The following is a 22,913-nucleotide window of genomic DNA, read 5'->3' as shown; positions in this document are numbered from 1 at the left end:
TCTCCTCATTCTTTCTTTACTAAAGCTTCTTCCTCATTAAGAGAGGTATAGTTTTGAGGTGCCTGGCTGGCTCAGTTGGTAGAGCATCCAACTCTTTTTTTTTTTTTTTTAATAATTTTTTTAACGTTTGTTTATTTTTGAGAGATAGCACAAGTGGGGGAGGGGCACAGAGAGAGAGGGAGACACAGAATCCCAAGCAGGCTCCAGGCTCTGAGCTGTCAGCACAGAGCCAGACGCGGGGCTCGAACTCATGAACCTTGGGATCATGACCTGAGCCGAAGTAGGATGTTTAACTCACTGAGCCACCCAGATGCCCCTAGAGCATCCAATTCTTAATCTCTGGGTCATGAGTTCAAGCCCCACATTGGGTGTAGAGCCTCCTTAAAAAAACATAAAAGAGAGAGAGAGGTATAGTTTCCAAATACTAGGACGCATATTTGTAACAGAGTTTTGTACTACACTGTGAAAGTGTATTGCCTCCTATCCTGTTGTTTGTTCTTGGAAGATTGTCACATGTCCATTGATAGCTGTTCCAAAGTTCTATGGGAAGTGTGGGTTCAAAATTCTACACGACTGTATAGAGCATCATGAAGACTAAGATTTATAGAACATAAAAACAGAGCACCATGTGAATGGAGAAATGAAACCAAACTCAACCAGTTGTTAAAACCAGCTGTCAACCAATTATTTTTTTAGCCTTGCATGACAAAACTACCTTCCAGCCTAGTAGTTATGCAGCAAAAATGCTTATAGCAAAGATGTTTACGGCAAAACTACCTAGAACCAAGACATCAATGTATTCTGGGCACATACGATTACAGAAACCAGAATGTGGGGCCCGAGGGTGCCAGGCAAGCTAGGTAGGAGGTGCCAGAATGGAGGGTGTTTCTTAGGGTGCTGACAAGCTGCCTAAGGGTATTTGGCGGGGGGTGGGGGGAGGTTGGGGTGACAGAATGACATTGGAGCTTTAGAAAGATCACTATAGGTGGTGACTGGGTGGCTCAGTGAGTTAAGCATCCAACTTCAGCTCAGGTCATGATCTCACAGTTCATGAGCCCGAGCCCTGCATCGGGCTCTATGCTCATGGCTCAGAGCCTGGAACCTGCTTTGGATCCTGTGTCTCCCTCTCTCTTTCTGCCCCTCCCCTGTTCGTACTCTGTCTCTGTCTCTCTCTCTCAAAAACAAATAAACATTAAAAAAATAAAATTTAATTTAAAAAAATAAAGCAAAAAAAAGAAAGATCACTATGGGCTGGAGGGAGAGACCAGAGGCCTATAAACATCCTGGACCATGGTTCAGGGCTGAGTGGGGGAGACTGGGATAAAAGGAAGGGAAAGGGCCAAGGCTGACCAAGGAGTACGACCACAGAGCAGGCAATGTGGAGCAAGCTGGCATCTACAAAGACTGTGGTAGGGCAGGTGCAGTGAGACTGGGGGAAGGGGTAGACTTGAGAATATTGAATGGGTGACTCAGGACTTTTTTTTCTGGGGTGATGAAAATATTCTGGAACTAGACAGTGGAGATGTTTGCACCACATTATGAATGTACTGTCATTAATAATAGAGGCGGAGGGTTTGTCAGAGGGGTGGGAGAACACCAAGGAAGAGTCTAGAAGGTCAAGGAAGGAGGCTTTGTGCAAAGGCAGCAAAGGGGCCCAGGAAGGTGAGGGACGGGAGTGTTCGTGGCATTTGGTAGTACAAGGTCTTTTGTGAGCCCGTAATGAGAGGATTCTGGTGGCAGCGGGGTGTGGGGGCTAAACCAGAGCACTAAGTGAGGGCAGGCTAAGAGCTGAGGAAGTAGAGACTGCAGTTATAAACCAGCCTTGACAGAAGTTTGAGGAAGGGAGTGGATTTCATGGGGGGGGGGGGGGGGACACAAGATAATGAAGGGAGGTGTGTCGTTTGTGTTTTTTCTTTTTCCTAAAAACAAAAACAAACACAAACAAACCAAAAACTACCATTTGTGTTTGTAGACTGAGGAGAAAGAGCCAGAACGGAGTGGGAAACAGAGATCCTAAAAGTGGAGTGGTGGACTAAATAAATGATAGAGCGAGGGGCACCTGGGTGGCTCAGTCGGTTGAGCGTCTGACTTCAGCTCAGGTCATGATCTTGCATTCCGTGGGTTCGAGCCCCTTATCGGGCTCTGTCCTGACAGCTCGGAGCCTGGAGCCTGCTCTGGATCTGTGTCTCGCTCTCTCTGCCCCTCTCCCACTTGTGCTCTGTCTCTCTCTCTCTCTCTGTCTCTCAAAAATAAAAATAAACATAAAAAAATATTTTAAAAAAAATGGTAGAGGGAGATCGGGGCGGATGAGTGATGGGCTCAGAGCCCAGGTGGACAGGCTGGCCCCGTTCAGCCACAGGGACTGACATCTCTGAAGCAGGGAGGGAAGCTGGGAGGATGGGTGGGGAGACAGATAAGCCTGTAGACAGGGCAGGGCGGGAAGTAGAGGGAGTTCCCTGCAGACAGCAGTGTTTTCTAGGTGAAGGATGGAGCTGAGGTCATCTCCTGAGGCAGGCAGGCGGGCTGGGGCTGAGTGGGGGAGACTGGGATAAAAGGAAGGCAAAGGGCCAAGGCTGACCAAGGAGTACGAGCACAGAGCAGGCAATGTGGAGCAAGCTGGCGTCATGCGTGTCAAACGTGTGGTCAGCACGGTCTTGGGTGACCTGAGGAACAGGAGACCTGGTCCTAGTCTTCACTCTGCTAACACCCAGCATTGACCACACACAAGTACCTCATGGCCCCTGAGCCTCCGTCTCCTCAAGTGTAAAACAAGGTGATCGCCTGAGGAAGCAGTGGGAGAGTCTCCCTGCTCCAAGTCCTACAGTTCTGAGGTCTTCCCTGGATACAGAGGCCTTTCTCCAGGAACCCTGGGAAGGGAGTGATACCCTCCCATGTGAGGTAGGGAGGTGGGAGAGACTGGAGGTCCTGGGAAGCAGAAGCCCAGCAACCTGCATGTTTGCAGGGCATGGTGTGAACGAGAGCTGAGGTATGTGAACAGCAACGGACAGACAGGGGCAGTGCAGGAGCCATGATTGTGGAGGGCTAAGACCAGATACTAAACCATTGTCAGTCATTGCATGCCATGCAGGTAAGTCACTTCCTTTTATCTAATCTCATCCTCATACAGACTCTATGGGATCAATTCTCTTATCATCCCCATTCTACAGATTGGGGGGAAAAGGCTCAAAGAGGCAAAGTGAAAGTGGCTTTAAAGATCTGAGTTGGGGGGCGCCCGGGTGACTCAGTTGGTTGAGCCACTGACTTCGGCTCAGGTCATGATCTCTGTGCTGACAGCTCAGAGCCTGGAGCCTACTTCAGATTCTGTGTCTCCCTCTCTCTCTACCCCTCCCCTGTTCATGCTCTGTGTCTCTCTGTCTCTCAATAATAAATAAACGTTAAAAAAAAAAATTTTTTTTTTAAAAGATCTGAGTTGGGCCTCTGGCTCTAGACAGAGAGCCATATTTTACACAGTGAAAGTTCTAGTGCCAATGCCCTGCTAACTGGCTCTCACCTGGGCGAGGTGGTTATTTCTTGGAGTCATAGAGACATCATCGGTCCATTAGGATGCTTACAAAGATCAGGGATATCCTGTCTCCATGAGTTGCCCTGGGAGTCAAATGCCCACTAGAGCACATGGACAGGAGACCAGCAGACTGGCTTTGTTAGTAGCCGCACTGGCCAATCCCAGAGCCACTGCTCCAAGCCTGGGCTCAGCAAACTAGCATCATCCACGCACATCATCTCCAAAGAACTATACAACTGTCTGCAATCCAGTCAACCCCGTTCTTTTGCCGAGAGACAAGGGGATCCTCTTCTGTGGGCTCTCCCTCCATTTAGCCCCCAGACCCCGTCAAGCATCTGATCTTGTCTTAAAGATTCAAAATTAGCTCTAAAGTGGATGATAAACCAGACCTCCAAGATAGGCAGAAGCAACCCCCCTTCCTGTCCACAAGCACAAAACATTATAATTATCATAGCCTCCCAGGCCGATGGGAAGTGAAATCCAGGATGTTTCAGATCGTTTAGAAGAAAAGTCGTAACAACAATTTATGTTCTGTCTTCAAGAATCTAACAAATCGATTATGTCTCATTTGAACAAAAACAATGGGGCATAGGGGAGAATATGAAATTAAGAAATTTATGGTAAAACAAGTAATGAAATCACTCCTTTTTTATCACTTCCCCAATCCTCACAAATAGCAATGCACTTGTTTCTAGAGAAAATGTATGCGACTCCTAGAACACGCTGATTAGAACTTGGCTTAGAAGAAGCGTTTTATTCTAAAAGCCTTCTAAAAATGCCAGAAAGAAATAGACTTTAGCTCTCAATATTTTTCTCAGTTGTTATAAACATGAAACCCAAGCAATTCGTTGTGAGTTTTAAGAATCCTGAAAAGACACAGTGAAGCTAGGTAGAAACTGTACAACTTACGGTTTTCTTGTCCTTCAAGGCCTGGACCTGGAAAAGACAGAAGAAATATGTTCATTTCCTCAGCTTTGATTCTCATGAAGTTTAAGGACTGTGGAAAGAGAATAAAAACTCACAAAGCATAAGTGCCAGCAGCACTCCGAGCCACATCTTGCCGTCTTGGGCTGTCTCCAGCTGCATCCTGAGAGCAAAGACTTCAGGCAGTTAGTTCTGCCTTTGGCCCATGCCCCTGGGGCAGAAGACACTTCCCTCGTGGCACAGATAAATCTGCCCTGTGAAAGTAGAGAAAAGCACTCTAGTAACTTCTGGCACCACAAGCAGAGACTGACTACAGTGCTGATCAGGTAATGGCTGCCATTGCTGGAAACTGGAAACAATGAAGCATGGGGCGGCCCGATATCCCCTCAGGAAATGACTGGCCTTCCTGAGGGGGCCGCTGAACGCAGACTCTTTGTTTTAAAGTTACAAGTGACATTTGCCTTAGTGCTCCTGACCCTCCTGTCTCACCTGGGTTTAGAGCCCCTTCTCACGGCAGGGTGAGAGGCTTCTTCCCTCTTTCCAACCTCTACCCAAAGGACTTCTCTCTTTGGACACCCAACAAGATCTCTTGATTTTCCTGAGCCATTTCCCCCACCCCGCCACCCCAAACCCAATGGGCCTGTCTACACAGCATAAGTTTGGACCTCCTGCCTTTCCTGGCAATGCCATCGGACAGGGCTGACTTTTCCAGAAAATTGCAGGTTCACCAGACAGACCTGCCACCTTGGGGAAAGCTCAGCTTGGAACTTGCTGAACCTAGGAGGCTCTCCCTGGCTTCTGCGGTTGGTTTCAGCGTGAAGGAAGGCAGCTCTTTGCGGTATCCATGCCTTCTGGTGGTTCCCCTCCAGCCTGTGCCTTTAAACATCAGAGTATATCAGGCCACAGGGAGCTTTCTGAGACATAAATCAGGTCCTTTCACTCCCCTGCTTGAAACCTTGGAATGGCTCCCCACTGCTCTCCAGGGAAAGTCAGTTTATAATCCTCCACAATCCGGCCCCTGCTTACCTCTCCAGCCGGGTCTGTCACCCATTCTTTCCTTGCCCCTACATTCTGGTTGCTAGAATTTATAGTTCCCAGAACACATCACGTGTCTGCGCCTTTACCTTTGCCATAGCCCTCCCTAGAGTACTCATCCCCTCTCCTTTTCCGACCTATTCCTACCCAGGTGTCATAACTCAGTTTAGGTATCCACTCTTCCAGAATTCTCTTCTGTCTCTCCCACACTGAACCACCCTTCCTCCGCATCCCTGTCTGCATTCCTCACCCCCCTGGGCTTCCCTGGCTGAGACATGTTCTACAGTATGCGATAATGGCCTGTTCTCACCCACGTGGACAGGACGGCTGGCTGGCTGCATGATCGCAGGGACAGTGTCTGGTCAAAAAACATTAATGGAGTGGATGATCGGGTGAATGAAAACAAGTTAACAGTATTGTCTGAATTAGACTATTACTGCCTTGAGGTCTGAGGGCAGTGTTGTTTCTGAAATGCTACTCTCTGATACTGACACAGGGTAAATCTAAGTCAGGTTCAAACTGGGACAATGGAAACCAAAGACTTCTCTGCTGCAGGGCAAATACCAAGAAGGGATGGCTTCCAGCTAGAAAACAATTCCTCTCTCTGATCTACGGTTCAATGGAAGTGATGATAAGAGCTGTGAAAGAACAATGTAACACAACAGAACTTTTTCTATTGTGCTATTTACTTTTGTTGTTTTGTATCCTCTATCCCCCTCCCCACTGTAAACTCTCTTCTTAAGCAACCTACTGGAAACACCCCCCTCCCCCCTCCGCGCCGCACCCATCTACCAAATTTCTACTTGGCAAGAAAAAAAGAAACACCATGAATCCTCAAATAAAGGTTGGCTTCAAAGATAACTTTTGTATACTGTGGAGTAACCAGCTTGTGCTTCTCAAGGTGACTTTCAAGCAATGGTGATAAATGTCCCACCCGATGCCCCTAAGTTCCAAAGTAAACTTCTAAAACTTAGTCATTGTTTCATATACAATGCTAATAGTTTTAGCACACCATGAGAAAATAAAGCTTCCTTTCAAAATAAATGCTAATATTTTAGTCATTTAATGTCTATTCATTTTTGAGAGAAAGTAAGAGAGAGAGTGAGCAGGGGAGGGGCAGAGAGAGAGGGAGACAGAGGATCCGAAGCAGGCTCTTCACACAGCCCAAAGAGGGACTCAAACCCATAAACTGTGAGATCAGGACTGGAGCCGAAGTCAGACACTTAAACGACTGAGCCAGCCAGGTGACCTAAAATAAGTGTTGATAGTTTATTTTATTATTTTTTTAATTTTTATTTATTTATTTTGAGAAAGACAGAGACAACGTGAGTAAGGGAGGAGGAGAGAGAGGGAGAGAGAATCCCAGGCAGTTTCCACATGTCAGCTCAGAGCCCGACATGGGGCTTGAACCCACGAACATGTGAGTGAGATCATGACCTGAGCCGAAACTGAGAGTCGGATGCTTAATTGACTGAGCCAGGCAGGTGCCCCAATACTTTAAGAGAAAAGCAGAAAAAACTATATCCCCCAACTCACACCATGTACCAGAATAAATTCCAAATGGACTGACCCTCTGAAGGTATGAACAAAACCATAGAAGATCTAGAAGAAAACGTGAAAGAATTCCTCATGACCTCAAAATGGCAAAGGCTGGTTCAAGTAGGACTTAAAATCCAGAAGTTATAAAATAAGACTGACAAATTATACTCCATGAAAAAAAAAAGTTCTACTTTGCCCCTCCCCCCCCCCAAAAAAAAGGTCAGTCAAGAGAAAAGATACAAACTGGAAAAAATATTTGCAATTCACATCATCGACAAAGAGCTAACCTCTCTAATACATAAATGAACATGTAATCTCTCTAATATCCACCCCACAGGCACCATTCCTCATTGCAAACACCTGCTTTCTGTCACTATAGGTTAGTTTGTATTCTTAGAATTTTATAAAAATGGAATCATACAGTATGTAATATGTGTGTGTGGGGGGGGTGTCTATCTTCTCTTATCAGCATAGTCAATTATTAATTTCTTCTTATTGCCAAGTAGTATTCCACTGCATGAATATATCAGGTTTTTTTTAATCATTATTTATCAATGCACATTTGAGTGGTTTCCAATTTTGAGCTCATAGAGAGCTGCTATGAACCTGCTTTTGTACAGACACACACTTTGATTTCTCTTGGGCAAATACCCAGGAGTAGAATGCCTGGGTTGTATGCTAGGCGTATGTTTCAACATTTTAAGAAACTGCCACACTGTTCTCCCAAGTGGCTATATACTATTTTACATTCCCACCAGTGAGGTATGAGAGTTCCACTTGTTCCCTATCTGTTACCAACTCCGGTCCTTGGGCTCTCCAAGGAACAGAGATTTTCTAGAGGCCTCACTAGAAGTTCCGGTTTATGCCGGATCTAGAGGGAGACAGCACAGAGGAAAGGGTCTTCATGCTGGGTCTCTGAACAGAGGCTGGGGAAAGTTTTTAAAGAGGCTGAGGCAGGAAAGGAGTGCGGTGCAACAGGTAAAGGTGGGGAGAGATACAGGAAGTTGGGCGCACAGGTGCAGTGGACAGAATGTGCTTTGTCATGCATGGCACGTCTCAATGGCATGTTAAATCTCCACCAGGCTTGATTTTTAGTATTATAATGAGGGGCAAAGTCGGTGACAGTTCAGTGCCAGGGGCCCAACCCTAGCGCAGACTGGTTTGGTTCAGTCTTCACCAGTCTTGGTAGGGGAGTCCCTCCTTTGGGAGGCAGCCTCTTTCCGCATTCCTGCAAGATATGCTAGTAGGAGGCACTGGGTTTCAGTTATCAAGGAACGCTGGATTTTGTGGTCTGGGTTGAGGGCACTGGAGTCCAATCGCTGCTCTGTCTCAATTTGGGCTATTCTAGGCCCTTTGTCCTTCCCTGTGCATTTTAAAATCAATTTCTCTGGGCACCTCTGTGGCTCAGTCGTTAAGCCTCTGACTTCGGCTCAGGTTATGATCTCACACTTGGTGAGTTCAAGTCCTGCATCAGGCTCTGTGGTGACAGTGCAGAGCCTGCTTAGGATTCTCTCTGCCTCTCCCCCATTTGTGCTCTCTCTCAAAATAAATAAATCCTTAAAAAAATAAAATCAGGGGCACCTGGGTGGCTCAGTCGATTAAGCATCCGACTTCAGCTCAGGTCATGATCTCACAGCTCATGGGTTCGAGCTCCGCATCGGGCTCTGTGCTGATAGCTCAGAGCCTGGAGCCTGCTTCGGATTCTGGGTCTCCCTTTCTCTCTGCCTTTCCTCTGCTTGCTTTCTGTCTCTTTCTCAACACAAATAAACATTAAAGACTTAAAAAAAAATTTTTTTAATAAAAAAATAAAATCAACTTTTTGATCTCTGTCTAAAAAAAGGCCTTCTGTGATTTTGACTGGAATGGTATTGAACCTGTAAACCGTTGTGGGGAGAAGTGACCTTTTAGTCTTAGAGTATTCTGGCCCACAGACATAGCATACCTCTTGACAAACAGCAATGTTGTCGTAGTTTCCGGTGTGCTTTTCTTTAGAAACCTCGTGTCTTTTTTAGTTTTGAAGTCATGTAAATGTATTACCTATTAAAAATCAAACTAAGAAATTAAAGTCTAAAATAAAAGCTGTGCCTCGGGTGCTGGACATTATTTGGAATGACTGTTGTCCCCACCACCCAGGCCCAGACAATACTACAGGGTGACTTGTGTTGAGGCCCCCCGGGAGCCAAGTCAACATGAGGCTGATCCTTCACAGGAGAGCCTCCCCACCCCCACTCACTATGGGTCTGCCTCCCTCTTAGTCTCTTTCTATGGGACCCACTCTTTCTAGTTATCCCAGCAATCTCTTCCTCCTCTCTTCCCCCAGCTATGATGTAAGAACTGGACTGTATACTCTCCTTCATTTATTTTATCCATCGAAAAGATGATCAGGCTCCTTATTCTTTATTTGTACAGTCTGAATGTCTTATTCATTCGGTCTTATTCAAAATTAAAAATACATAAATGGAATGTTTTCTAGTTCCGCTTTTTAAAACTCATCAATTAAGGGGTGCCTGGGTGGCTCAGTCAGTTAAGCATCAGACTTCGGCTTGGGTCATGAGCTCACAGTTCATGCATTCAAGCCCCACGTTGGGCTCTCTGCTGTCAGCACGGAGCCTGTGTCAGATCCTCTGTCCCCCTCTTCCTCTGCCCCTCTCCTGCTTGCAAGCTCTCTCTCTCTCAAAAATAAACATAAAAAAAATAGTCAGTTCAGTGGCTTTTTATATGTGTGTGGCCCTCACGTATCTCTCCCTTCCTAGCTCTTTGTCCTCAGTGGACTCCATAATCAAAAAAAAAAAAAAAAAGTTCCAGAAACTATTTCAGCTGTTTGGTAACTAATTAAGAAACTATATTTCTCCTTACAGTGCTGTTCCCTTCTTCCTCTTTTCGGTAAAGGGAATTGAAGGAGAACAGAGTGGTTTCTACATGCTGTGCGTCTGCCCAAATACCAGGAAAATCACACAAATGTGTAACACAGCAATTCATTAACCACAGGAAAAAACTGCCTGCTGTAATAAGGAAAACACAAAACAAAACAACAACTCAGGAAGTGCTTCTTCTGAAAAGCTAGGAGCGGTGTTGGGTACGAAGGGGGTGGGGGCGGGAGAGATGGGGGGAGGGGCAGAGAGAGATAGAGAATCCCAAGCAGGCTCCACACTGTCAACACTGTCTCACAAACCGTGAGACCATGACCTGAGCTGAAATCAAGAGTTGGATGCTTAACTGGTTGAGCCACCCAGGCGCCCCAATAAACATTTAATAAAAACTAATAATAAAATAAAAAGGGTAAAACCAAAATTAAAAAAAAAAAAAGACAGACAATAATAAATGTTGGTGCGGATGGAAATACTAGAACCCCTCAGACATTGCTGGTGGGATTGTAAAATGATACATCCACGTTGGAAAGCTTAAAAACTAGAATTGCCATATTATCCAGCAGCAATTCCATTCTTAGGTATATACGCCCAAAGGAAATGAAAACACGCTTACACAAGTACTTGTATGTGGACGTTTACAGCAGCATTGCGAATAATACCTAAAAGGCAGGAGGAACTCAAATGTCTATCAACTGACGAATGGATAAATAAAAGTGATGTATCCATACAATAGGATATTATTTGGCAGAAAAAAGAATGAAGGATTGATACCTGCTACAGTATGGATGAACCTTGAAAACGTCATGGTAAGTGAAAGAAACCAAACATGAAAGGCCACATGTATATGATTCTATTTATATGAAATGTCCAAAGTAGGCAAATCTATAGTTAGAGAGAAGTAGCTTAGTAGTTTCCTAAGGCCGGGGGAGTGAAGGGAAATAAGAGTGACTCTGAAAGGGTATGAGGGTTCTTCGTAGGAGGGATTACAAAGTTCTCAAAGGTGGGGCACCTGGGTGGTTCAGCTGGTTAAGCATCCAAGTCTTGGTCTCTGCTCAGGTCTTGATCTCAGGGTTGTGAGTTCAAGCCCCGCATTGGGCTCTGTGCCGGATGTGAAGCCTACTTAAAAAAATAAGTTCTAAAAGTTGAGTGCTATGATAGTTGCACAATTCTGTCAATAGACTAAAGACCACTGAATTGTACACTATAAACAGTTAAATGGTATGGTGTGTGAAATACATCTCCACAAACTGTTATTTTTTTACAAAGTTTTATCTAATGTTTATTTATTTGAGAGAGAGAGAGAGAGAGTGCAAGCAGGGAAAGGGCAGAGAGAGGGGGAGACACAGAATCCAAAGTAGGCTCGAGGCTCTGGGCTGTCGGCACAGAGCCCGACGCGGGGCTCGAACTCACAAACCGCGAGATCATGACCTGAGCCAAAGTCAGACGCTTGGCTGACTGAGCCACCCAGGTGTCCCTGTGTGAGCCTCAGGAGGTGTCGCCCCTATTAGGCTGTCAGCTCTGTGAGGACAGACGTGGGTCTGTTGGGCTCACTGCAGTGTCCCTGCAGTCAACACAATGCCTGTGATGTAGGAGGCCCTGCGTGCATATTTGCTAAATGAGTGAATGTGCTGGAAGCACAGATGGGTTGTAAAGAGTCATCATGTACGATGGCGATGCACGGGCCACAGGAGCGGATTTGCTCTTCATGGCTGGCCTCAGGCTGACCTAGACTAAGTGGGAGCTGATAGAAAGCCAGCGTCCGCCCCTAGCCCGATGAGGCAAGATGCAGCCCGGAGGGGGGTGCAAGCCCAAGGCCCCAGTGGAGGAGACCAGGGCCTGAGGAGCCCATCGGAGTGAAGGAGGAAGCGTGGGGGGGGGGGGTGAGGGGTGGTTTGAAGGGTCTGCATGCTCTTGTGTGAGTGGTGGTTTGAGTTGGAAATGAGCTGGGCCAGGCATCCTGAGAGGCCACCCTGGTAGGGCTGATCCGATTTAGCAAATAAAAATGCCTGACCCCAACTTACATCTGAATTTCACAAGAGCAACAAGTCATTTTGTAATAGGAGTACGTCCCACATATTGCACAGGACAGACTAGAAAATGATTTGGGCTATCTGAAATTCAGATGTACCTGGGCATCCGGCATTTTACCTGGCAACCGTCACTCGGGACCCCCTCTGTTTCAGGAACGCTTATGCCAAACCAGAGTCAGGTGCAGAAACGCTAGAACGTTCAGGGGGTTGAAGCAGTGAAGTTTCCCATGCGTTTCTTTTTCAGGTTATTGAAGGGACATGAGGGAAAACAGGCACTAAGTGGGGCTGCAGATGGGAGGGAGGGTCAGAAATGCTCTGCTCCAGGCCCGGCCCAGGACAAGGAGGGCAGTGTCTTCTAGGAGTCCCCACCTAATGAAACAGCAAAGATGTGCCTGCAGAGGGATGGCCTCATCCCAAGCAGGCACCCTGCTAAACACCAGGAAAGACAAAGTCCTGGCCCTACCCTCGAGGGGTCTGGAGGCGGATTTATCAACAGACGGTTCAACAAAGAGTCAGGCGTGCTGGGAGAAGCTCCCCGCAGAAGACAGAAAATGAGGTGGCCAGAGGTGGTCTTCCCTGGATATTTCTCTCTGGTTTTCCCCATCGGTGTAAGCGGAAAAACGATACCTACTTCTACAACCAGGGTCTTTATCCATCTTCTTGACAATTGACTATCCTCGGACTCCTTCTTCCCAGTTTTGAATCATCCACAGAGAGAATCCCGAGCAGGCTCCTCACTGTCAGTGCAGAGCCCGACGCGGGGCTTCATCCTGATCATGACCTGAGCCGACATCAAGAGTCAGACGCTCCACCGACTGAGCCACCCAGGTGCCCCTGGATCATCCACAGATTTTATCAGAAGGTCAGCAGGGTTCTCAACCAAGTCATTAATAAAAATACTCAGTAGGGGAGTGAAGATACAACCCTACAGCACTCTACAGATTTGCCCCAGGCTGGTCCTAATCAAAATTCTTTTGATATAAATGTTCAGCAAGCTACAAATCCCCTTCCTCTGCCGTCATGTATCCCACCCATCTCCATGAGGACGTGAGGCTTCCTCAGGACGATATCATAGGTGCCTTGATCAAATCTAGAAGTACTAGCAAACTATAGCTCCATTAGACGGTGATCACTCTCAATACCATCCAGGCAGCAGTGGTAACGATAACAATAGTAAATAAGAGAATATTTTTTTTTGGCTTCACTCTCCTTTGTTGTCCTTTCTATCCAAGACGCAGTAAACTTCACTAAAATAAGAGGAAACCCTAATCGGTTTATCTTAAGTTCAAGGAAAAATTACCCTGCCAGGAACAACTCTTGGGGAGTGTGCGCGGGGCAGGGGTGGGGGGTGGCAGGGCAGGGGGGGAATGGTCATGGTTTATCTAGAGATCAGTAAAACGAATTTTAGATACAAAGAGTGACTTCGGTTTAAAGTACAGGCAGTTTCCAGCTTATCATCAGGTTTTGATCCAGAAGTTTGTTTTCAAGTTGGCTGTTGAGCAAATACAAAATGTACTCGAAAAGCAGTCTGACAAACACTGATTAGGTTCCCTGCTCAACCCCAACAAGCCCTTTATCGGCAGTGAGGCTGAGATTGTAACTGAGCCCCAAGTTTCTTCGGGCTCCCAGCTCTGAGCCCCTTCCTATCAGGGGGAGGTCTGGGCAGTTTCCCTCCTCTGCACGTGGGACTCAGCAGGCAGCTGCCTGTATGCAGGGATTATTTTTAAGCCCACTGTCTATAACTTAAGGACATTTTTCATGGCACGTAGTCCCCTCTTTTGGGGGACTTTCCAGCAGGAACGGTGTCCCCATTCCTCATGTCACCCCATCGGTGTCTGTAGATTCCCATCTCGATGGGTGCCAGAGCCTCATTTTGCCTGGGGACAGGTGGCAGCCATTTCTCCAAACTGTCTTCTTAAACCCACAGCATTAGGCTCTAGAAATCCATCCTTCTCCTAATATTTTACTACTAGAGATTGAAGAGAAGTAGCAGAAAACACAGAAGGTGAGAGATAGGAATGTTGGCCGACGGCTGCTGTTCACAAGCATCCCTTTACAGTTTGTTCTCTGTACACATAGGCTCTGGGGATCTAAGAGAGAAAAGCACTTAGAAATAGTTAAAACATTACCAACCGGGGTGGCTCCCAGTCCAGTGAGCATGTGTTGCTTCGTCCTTTCTCATGGGGCCAGCAGAAGTGTAGGTCGGCTTCTTATGACCAACCATCACCTCGGTCTGAACAGGAAATCTGGTTGGGGGAGCTGCGGAGAAAGCAGAAGCCAGGAACGATGTGAGCTGAGCCACAAGGATGTTCTCAGTTTTCAGCAGATCCCTCTATCGCCTGCTTTGACAGGAACTAGTAGCTCCTGATAACACATTGCCTCTTAGACGTTTCCCCTCTCCACTGTTTTGGCCGGGCAGGTTTGTGCTATCCCTGGGCTGGGCCTCCCCGTGTTGCAAGTGTAAGGGCAACCTTGTTCTCTTCCAGTATCTAACCTGAAACCCCCAAAATGGCCTGAGTTTAAAAGGTGGGGGAGAGGGGCGCCTGGGTGGCTCAGTCGGTTGAGCGTCCGACTTCGGCTCAGGTCATGATCTCACGGTTCGTGGGTTCCAGCCCCGCGTCGGGCTCTGTGCTAACAGCGTAGAGCCTGGAGCCTGCTTCGAATTCTGTGTCTCCCACTCTCTCTGCTCCTCCCTGCTCATGCTCTGTCTCTCTCTCTCTCCTTCAAAAACAAAAACAAAAAAGGTGGGGGAGATAGGGAATCCTAAAACCATAGATGACAGGGGCCGTGACATCTACCTTCCATAAAGCTCCAGCAGATTATTTCTTAGGTATGTAAAAACTTCATGTTGTGTCTATGCATCCCCTACAATCTTTTCCTAGTGAGTTATGATGGCTCACACTTCAGTCAAGAAGTGTATAGAGCTTCAATAAAGTCCTCGTTGAAATAAATGAAATTAGGGAGAGGGCCCAGACCTCAGCTGTTGAGAGTTTAGGGAAGGGTGGAGGATGGGGAGTCTGGGCCAGGCCTGATAGAGCCGCCTGTGAAGGTCACGCCCCGGAAGGGTCAGGCCAGGTGTTAAGGGCTAGACACGGCCTGGGTCATGAAGTAGGCAGAACAGGAGGAGTGCCCAGTGCAAGGACCGACAACAGACAGGTGCAGATCACATCAGAACTCTTACAGGAGTCGGCAGAGAGCACTTGCGGCTTCCAGGCAAGAGTTGGAGATGCCCAGAAAACCGACAAGGCTCTTCTAAAAATAAGTCATGACAGTTGCACCTGGTTTCTTTTGTTGTCAGGGTCACTAGATTGTCAAAACCATAAAATCCTGTAGGTACCGGGCTCCTCGATTTTAGCAAGACATCTAGCCAGGTCTGTCCCGAAGCCCTTGTGGAGAAGTATGTGCAATCTGCGACTTCTGGGACAATTAAATCAGGGGAGTTTTTAATCAGGAGCGTCTGGGCGGCTCAGTCAGTTAAGCGGCCAATTTACCGGCTCCGGCCATAATCTCACAGTTCTGGGTTCGAGCCCCGAATCGGGCTCTGTGCTGACAGCTCAGAGCCTGGAGCCTGCTTCGGATTCTGTGTCTCCTTCTCTCTCTGCCCCTCCCTCGTTCATGCTCTGTCACTCTCTCTCTCTCTCTCTCTCTCTCTCTCTCTCAAGAATAAACATTAAAAAAAATTAAAAACAAAGTTAAACTTCTGACCTTAGTTCCCAGAGACCAGTGAAGCAGGCTCCAGGCTCTGAGCTGTAGGCACAGAGCCCGAAGCAGGGCTTGAGCCCATGAACCGTGAGATCATGACCTGAGCCAAAGTCGGATGTTCGACTCACTGAGCCACCCAGGGGCCCCTGGGAAGATTTTTAAAGACAGCTGAGGGAGGGAGGGCATGTTTCTAGAGGGCTGTGGAGTACCCTCTGGGCCAACATTGGGCAACACAGCCTCCAGCAAGAAAGCAAGTGTGCAGGCCAGTTCCCCGGGGACTCCAGTGGCCACGTAAGCCACTCTCCTCTCCAGGGGGAACGTGTACCTGTTGAACATCTCTTCATCTTACTGATAAATAAGCTACTAAGAAGGCAAATATTTGTCAAAACCAACACCTGGTGGGTCAGAGCAGTGTTCCTGCTGATTGCCAAGGTTAAACACAAAGAGAAAGGAAAGAAGAAAGCTGTTGTCATTGTGAACGTGGTTAAGTGGCCTCTGTTGATTGTGGCGGGGGAGGGGGGTAGTCACAGTTCTGGCTGGATGCTAGGAAGGGCCATGCAACAATGAACATGCATCTGTGTCCTCATTGTAGAAACTTGAGCAGATCTGTCTGACCACTCAAACAGCAAGCAGGACAGGAACAAAAGCAAAAACAAAATGTAGCCCAAGAGCTCAAGTCTCATGTGAAGCCAGCAAGGGTGGCAGAATAACAAAAGTTCTGGATGTGCCACACAAAACTCAAGAAGAAAGGAGCCCATCTGGGAGTGAGAGAGGCAGAGTAAGACTGATTGGTTGACTTTAAGAGGGCCAGCCTGGACTTGATTTTGAGGGAAAGGCCTCGGTACTGGGGCTTTCTCTGGGAAGTGGGATTCTCCCCTCTAAGTCCCCTTCAAACAACCTCCAGTGAAGCCCTGCCTTATTTTAAATTGACTTGGAGAGGGGTTTCTGTTAATTGACTTGGAGAGGGGTTTTTCAGGAGACAAACAAGACTCTCAGAGAGGTTAGTACGCTTGCCCAAGGTCCCACAGTCAGTTTAAGTGGTAAAGTCTGTTGGAGTGTTAGATGCCTGACTCCAAGGCCTGAACTCCTTGTACAAATGCCTCTAGAAGAAAAGCATTTCAGGGGTGCCTGAGTGGCTCAGTGGGTTAAGCGTCCAATTTCGGCTCAGGTCATGATCTCACGGTTCATGGGTTCAAGCCCTGAGTTGGGCTTTGTGCTGACAGCTCAGAGCCTGGAGCCTGCTTTGGATTCTGTGTCTCCCTCTCTCTCTGCCCCTCCCCTGCTCGCACTCTGTCTCTCTCTCTCTCTCTCAAAAATAAATAAATGTTGAAAAACAATTTTTTTTTTTTTAGTTTTAAAAAATCAAAAGAAGAAGAAGGAGGAGGAAGAGGAGGAGGAAGAGGAGGAGAAGGAGAAGAAGAAGAAGAAGAAGAAGAAGAAGAAGAAGAAGAAGAAGAAGAAGAAGAAGAAGAAGAAAAACATTTCAGGACTTCTTGAAATGCCCCACAATAGGAAAATATTCAGCTTTGAACAAATACCAAAGAGGTCAGAGTGTGAAAAAGGTGAAGAACACAGAGTATAAAATATTTATTTACCAAGGTTATTCTAGGATGTAATCCTTCAATTTGTTCTATACAACTGTCTTGCTGTTTCCTGTTTCTTTATAACTTCACTACCCGATTAAACAAAATTAAAATAAATAGATGCATACAAATAAAAAAGGCAGCCAAGTTAGGGTATGAGAATATGCACAGGAAACAGTGCTAATAGACAGACATGAGATTCATGTGATTTAGGACCAAGCTGGGAGCCCGTGTAAACATTTCTAATATTGAGAATGTGAGGACACATGGGGCTTTCTAAATGGATCCCTCACAAACCTCAATGACCTGCTTTAATTAGAGCTGTTTACTTTTTTAATGTTTATTTATTTATTTTTAATTTTTTTTTAATGCTTATTTATTTTTGACAGAGAGACAGAGAGACAGAGCATGAGCAGGGGAGGGGCAAAGAGAGAGGGAGACACAGAATCCGCAACAGGCTCCCGGCTCCGAGCTGTCAGCACAGAGCCCGAGGCGGGGCTCGAACTCACAGACCGCGAGATCATGACCTGAGCCAAAGTCAGACGCTCAACCGACTGAGCCACCCAGGCACCCCAAATGTTTATTTATTTTGAGAGAGAGAGAGCGCATGCATGTGCCAGCATGAGCTGGGGAGGGGCAGAGAGGGAGGGAGAGAGAGTCCCAAGCTGGATCTCAGGAACCATGAGATCTAATGAGAGCTGTTTAAAAAGCCACCAATTTGCCCAGAGAAATAAAAAGCATGTTGGACACCTGGGTGACTCAGTCAATTAAGTGTCTGACTCTTGATTTCAGCTCAGGTCATGATGTCTCAGTTGTGAGATCAATTCCTGCATCAGGCTCCTCCCTGGGCATGAAGCCTGGGCATGGGGTTCTCTCTCTTCCTCTCTCCCTGTCTCTCCCCTGCTGGTGTTCTCTTTCTCTCTTTCAAAAAAAAAAAAAAAAAAAAAAAAAGCATGTGTTCACACAAATATCTGTACATGAATGTGCACAGCAGCTGTGCTGGAATTATTTATAATTCCAACTTTTCCAAAAAAAGCTGGAATTAGCCCAGATGTCCTTCAATGGGTGAATGGTTAAGCAGCGGTATATCCATACTATGGAATATTCTTCAGCAATAAAAAGGAACAAACTATTAATGACAAACTGAGCAAATCTCCAGGAAAATATGCTATGCCCTTCCACCCTCCAGTTCTCCTGGGTCTTGTGTGGAGTGACGCCAGGTGGTGACAGGCAAGCTGAGCATTACGTGAAAATCTTCCATTTCTTTTTTTTTTTTAAGTTTAATTATTCATTTTGAGACAGAGACAGTGCGAGTAGGGGAGGGGCAGAGAAAGGGAGCATCCCAAGCAGGCTCCGTTCGGAGTTTGAACCCACAAAACCTTGAGATGATGACCTGAGCTGAAAGCAAGAGCTGGACGCTTCACTGACTGAGCCACCCAGGTGCCCCGAGGGTCCTCCATTTCTTTTTTTTTTTTTTTTTTTTTATTTATTTTTGGAACAGAGAGAGACAGAGCATGAACGGGGGAGGGGCAGAGAGAGAGGGAGACACAGAATCGGAAACAGGCTCCAGGCTCCGAGCCGTCAGCCCAGAGCCTGACGCGGGGCTCGAACTCACGGACCGTGAGATCGTGACCTGGCTGAAGTCGGACGCTCAACCGACTGCGCCACCATTTCTGCTGGTCCCACCGGCACAGAGCAAATCAGGGAGAACCCGAATGCTCTCCTCCAAGAGGCTCCTTTTCTTGTACTAAAAGGAAGAGGTGATCTGAGCTGCTCTGAAGGCATGTGGCAAGACCACGTCTGTTACCATCTTCTCCCTAATGCTGGGGCCCTCCTGGGATCTAGGGGTCCAGGCCACTCCACTGACAAAAATAAAACATGAATGTTCACACTGCTACTTCCAACCTGGAAAAAACTCGGAAATCTTCTCCCAGGGTGACAAGGAACAAACATGTTCCAAATAATGGGACATTCTAGGTGGAAAGTGAACAGAAACATTTTGAGACCTAGGAAAGATCGTGGATGTTCGAGGAGGTAAAGGGCGGGGGGGGGGGGCGGGGGGGGGGGGGGTTGAACATTATTCTAGAGATGCACTAAAATGTCCCAGCTCCTAAGTGGGATGTCTCCCTCCCAGATAATTTCATGATCAGTTGCACCAGAAAATTATCCTCACATGGACCTCTGGAACAGTGAAAGGATAAATGTAAGGTGTCCTTAGTCTCTTCCTCCCCCATAGATGAGGCCAAAATGCCATCCCTTAAGCTGGCTTACAGAGACGGCCCCTGAGATTGGCCATGACTTACCTGGGCAGCCACAGAAGGGCCTGATGAGCCTGACAGTGTCTCAAGAACTCCTTCCTGGCCAGGGAGCTTCCTTCACTGTCTCTGGGGTCCCCACTCATCACCTGCCCTGTGTCCTCACATCAAGAACCTGGCACAGTGTGTGTGATACCAGGGCCAGGGTGCTCTGAGCCAGGTGCTGGCTTCTGAAGAATGGCCTGAGTGCTGGGCCCACCCCAGCAGAGCCAGCTGTCACCAAGCACCAGGTGACAACCCCTGAAACTCACGTAAATGTGGAAGTGATGACACAGGGTGCCTGCCCTCTAAATACCAATCACCCAGGCATTTGCCTCTCCCCCCTCCCCCCTCCGCATCTGCCCTCCATCTGCAAAGCCTTACCCTCCAAGAACAGATTGCTTTTGGGGGTGGGGGGGTCTCCGCGAGTGGGTAGGCACTTGCCGTGGAAGAGACCCTGCGCTGCCCATAGATCACATCTGCCTGGCCCTTGTAGAAAGGCTCTGCCCACACAAAGGGACTTTGAATTTAAGTTTTCTGCCGTTAACAATACTACCTGCGACTGCCTGAAAGTCCATTTTTTAAACGCAGCTAGGAAAGCTGAAGGAAGGGGAAAAGCGGGGGCCTGGTTCAGCCCCGGAGGCTGCATTGTTCTCGGGCCTCCGCTTACCCAGAAGGCCCCCACAACCCCTGGGGAATCAAATGAGATTGTTTTTCCCAAGATCCAGCTCTTCAGGTGTGAGCTGAAGTTCTTGGACAACGGTCACTGTGGCATTTCTGCAACAGGAAAGAGGAAGGAACTTCTGAGCTCTGAGCAAGCCCCCAAGCAGCCGCCAGCGAAGAGGAAAAGAGCTCAGTTTCCATAGCGATAAATCACGAGGAAGCCAGCCAGGGATAGTCGGCAGGAGGACTTTACCCTTCCGCTGGTTCTCTGCAAACACATTCCCAGCTCCAGGGTTGGTCTCTTGCCTGCTGCCCCTCCAAGCTGCGCCTCCAGAACCACAGGTAGAGGAAGGCTGCCTGTGGATGAAGTGACACACGCTGAGTAAAAACCCAGTAATAGTAACTGCCCTTTATCATAGTGCACTAAATGATTTTACATGCACTGTGGCCCGGTCCTATGTCAGTGCAGCTAACAGTAACTCACCCACGGTGCCATGGCTGGTTAGGGGCCAACCCAAGGGCTTTTGTTCTTACCACCCAGTTCAAGTTCGTCCTGTTTTTAGCTGGAATTATATCATCTTGGCAAGGTTGTTCCCTGTCCATTAGAAACTTTAATCAATCAAATCCTCACACACACATAAATACAAAATAGAAAAATCATTAACATTTAGCTAATGCCGTTTGGGATAAAATCATCCCACTAATGAGATTTGTGGAATGAAAATAATGGAGGGGCTGTTGATGGTGAAAGAGTAGGAATCCGCAGTCTGCCCAGATGTACGGAAAATTCCAAAGGAGCAAACAGCCCTTTGCACTTCTGATAATCAGGCTATCAGTAGTGAATTTTTTACAGGACCGAGGGAAAGTAACTCGTTCCTAGTTGTCAGTCTTTACATGCATCTGACTGTATTTTTCTTCTAATGACTAAATTCCTTTAATAAGCATTCATTTCATTGACCCCTCTGGCTTGAAATAGTAGAACACAGCTGAAGGGAGATTTAACTTGTTCCCCCACCCCCAGCCCCACCCTGTGACTTAAAAGAAAAGCAAGCAATAACAAAAACAACGTGGTTGCAGGCAGAAACAGTTAATGGGTGCCACCTGTCCTTCCCCTGCCCATTTCAAACTACAGACCTTTGACAATGGCGCCATCTAATGGAAGATTAGGTTAGGCACAAAAATCGTTTCTTTTACCTTCACATTTATCAGCAGTAGCTTCTTCTAAGCACTTCGTTATCAATGGACACCTCCAGTACTTATGTCACTCTTGGCTATTATTTGTTTCTAAACATATCATTGATGTAAAAAATTATATTAAAATATAGCATAGGGGCCCCTGGGTGGCTCAGGTGGCTGAGCGTCCAACTTCAGCTCAGGTCGTGATTTCACGGTTGGGTTTGTCAGTTCAAGCCCCCGTGTGGGGCTCTGTGCGGACAGTTCAGAGCCCAGAGCTTGCTTCGGATTCTGTGTCTCCCTCTCTCTCTGCCCCTCCCCCACTCATGCTCTGTCTCTCTCGCTCTCTCTCTCTCAAAAAAAACGTTAATCTTTTTTTTTTTTTTTTTTAAGTATTTCTAAAAAATATAGCATAGGGATGCCTGGGTGGCTCAGTTAGGTTAAGCGTCCAACTCAGTTTCAGCTTAGGTCATGAGCTTGCTGTTCATGAGTTCAGGCCCTGCATTGGGCTCTGCACTGACAAAATCCCTGCTTGGGATTCTTTCTCCCCCGCTTTCTCTCTCTCTGCCCCTCCACCGCTTGTGTTCTCTCTCTCTCTCTCTCTCAAAATAAATAAACTTAAAAAAAAGATATATATGTAAGTATACATACTATAATAAATAAATAGGATAACGTTTTTTTTTTAATTTACCATTTTTACCATGTTATTTTATTTATTTTTAATTTAATTTTTTTTAATGTTTATTTTTGAGAGAGAGAGAGAGAGAGAGAGAGAGAGCATGAGCACAGAGCCTGACATGGGGCTCGAACTCATGAACTGCAAGATCATGACCTGAGCTGAAGTCGGATGCTTAACCAACTGAGCCACCCAGGTACTGCTAGTTTTTATTTTTTTTAAAATGTTTATTTATTGGGGCATCTGGGTGGCTCAGTCAGTTAGGTGTCTGACTTTTGGTTTTGGCTCAGGTCATGATCTCACAGTTCTTGAGATCAAGCCCCACCATGCTGGGCTCTGCTCTGACGGTGCAGAGCCTGCTTGGGATTCCCTCTCTCTCCCTCTCTCTGCCTGTCCCCTGCTCGTGCTCTCTCTCTCTCTCTCAAAATAAATAAATAAACTTAAAAAAGAATTTAAGTAAATGAAAATGTTTATTTATCTTGAGAGAGAAAGAGAGGGAGAGAGTATTTGTCCACGAGTGGGACAGACAGCGAGATAGAGAAAATCCCAAGCAGGCTCTGTGCTGTGAGTGCCGAGCCCAACGTGGAGCTTGAACTCATGAATGATGAGATCATGACCTGAGCCAAAACCAAGAGTGGGATGTTTAACTGACTGAGCCACCCAGGTACCGCTGGATAATATTATATATTTTTGCAATGTGCTTTTTTTTCACCTTTTGCCCATTATGAATATATTTTCACTTATATACATACAGAATCACCTTATTTTTTAAAAATGTCTCCAAAAGATCTCATTATGTATGGGAATCATTTTTGGGGTAATAAAAATACTCTTTTTTTTTAACGATAATTATTCTCATTTTATTTTATTATTTATTTAGAGAGAGAGGGTGTGAATGGGG

The 22,913-nt window shown here is 46.7% G+C and overlaps 1 protein-coding gene across 11 annotated transcripts in view; it reads right to left on the bottom strand.

Annotated features, from left to right (window-relative positions):
• PECAM1 (platelet and endothelial cell adhesion molecule 1) overlaps positions 1–19,721 on the bottom strand; it is a 74,128-nt gene extending 54,407 nt beyond the window's left edge. For 4 of the 11 annotated variants that reach the window (XM_058704665.1, XM_058704666.1, XM_058704668.1 and 1 more), the window contains exons 1-4: positions 19,510–19,720; positions 14,055–14,180; positions 4,546–4,701; positions 4,433–4,459 (exon numbers count right to left, since the gene is read on the bottom strand). In XM_058704665.1, the coding sequence (XP_058560648.1) occupies positions 4,433–4,459; positions 4,546–4,609 (91 nt within the window). In that variant the 5' untranslated portion in view covers positions 4,610–4,701; positions 14,055–14,180; positions 19,510–19,720. Of the gene's footprint in view, positions 1–4,432; positions 4,460–4,545; positions 4,808–5,473; positions 5,493–8,963; positions 9,059–14,054; positions 14,181–19,509 lie in introns of those variants that run through there. The other 7 variants (XM_058704658.1, XM_058704662.1, XM_058704669.1 and 4 more) reach the window with 5 other exon arrangements.
• Positions 19,722–22,913: the final 3,192 nt, after the last annotated feature.

The sequence above is a fragment of the Neofelis nebulosa genome, chromosome 16 (genome assembly GCF_028018385.1).
Source record: "Neofelis nebulosa isolate mNeoNeb1 chromosome 16, mNeoNeb1.pri, whole genome shotgun sequence".
In the NCBI taxonomy this organism is placed as follows: Eukaryota; Metazoa; Chordata; class Mammalia; order Carnivora; family Felidae; genus Neofelis; species Neofelis nebulosa.
This window is presented reverse-complemented; position numbering and strand designations above follow the sequence as displayed.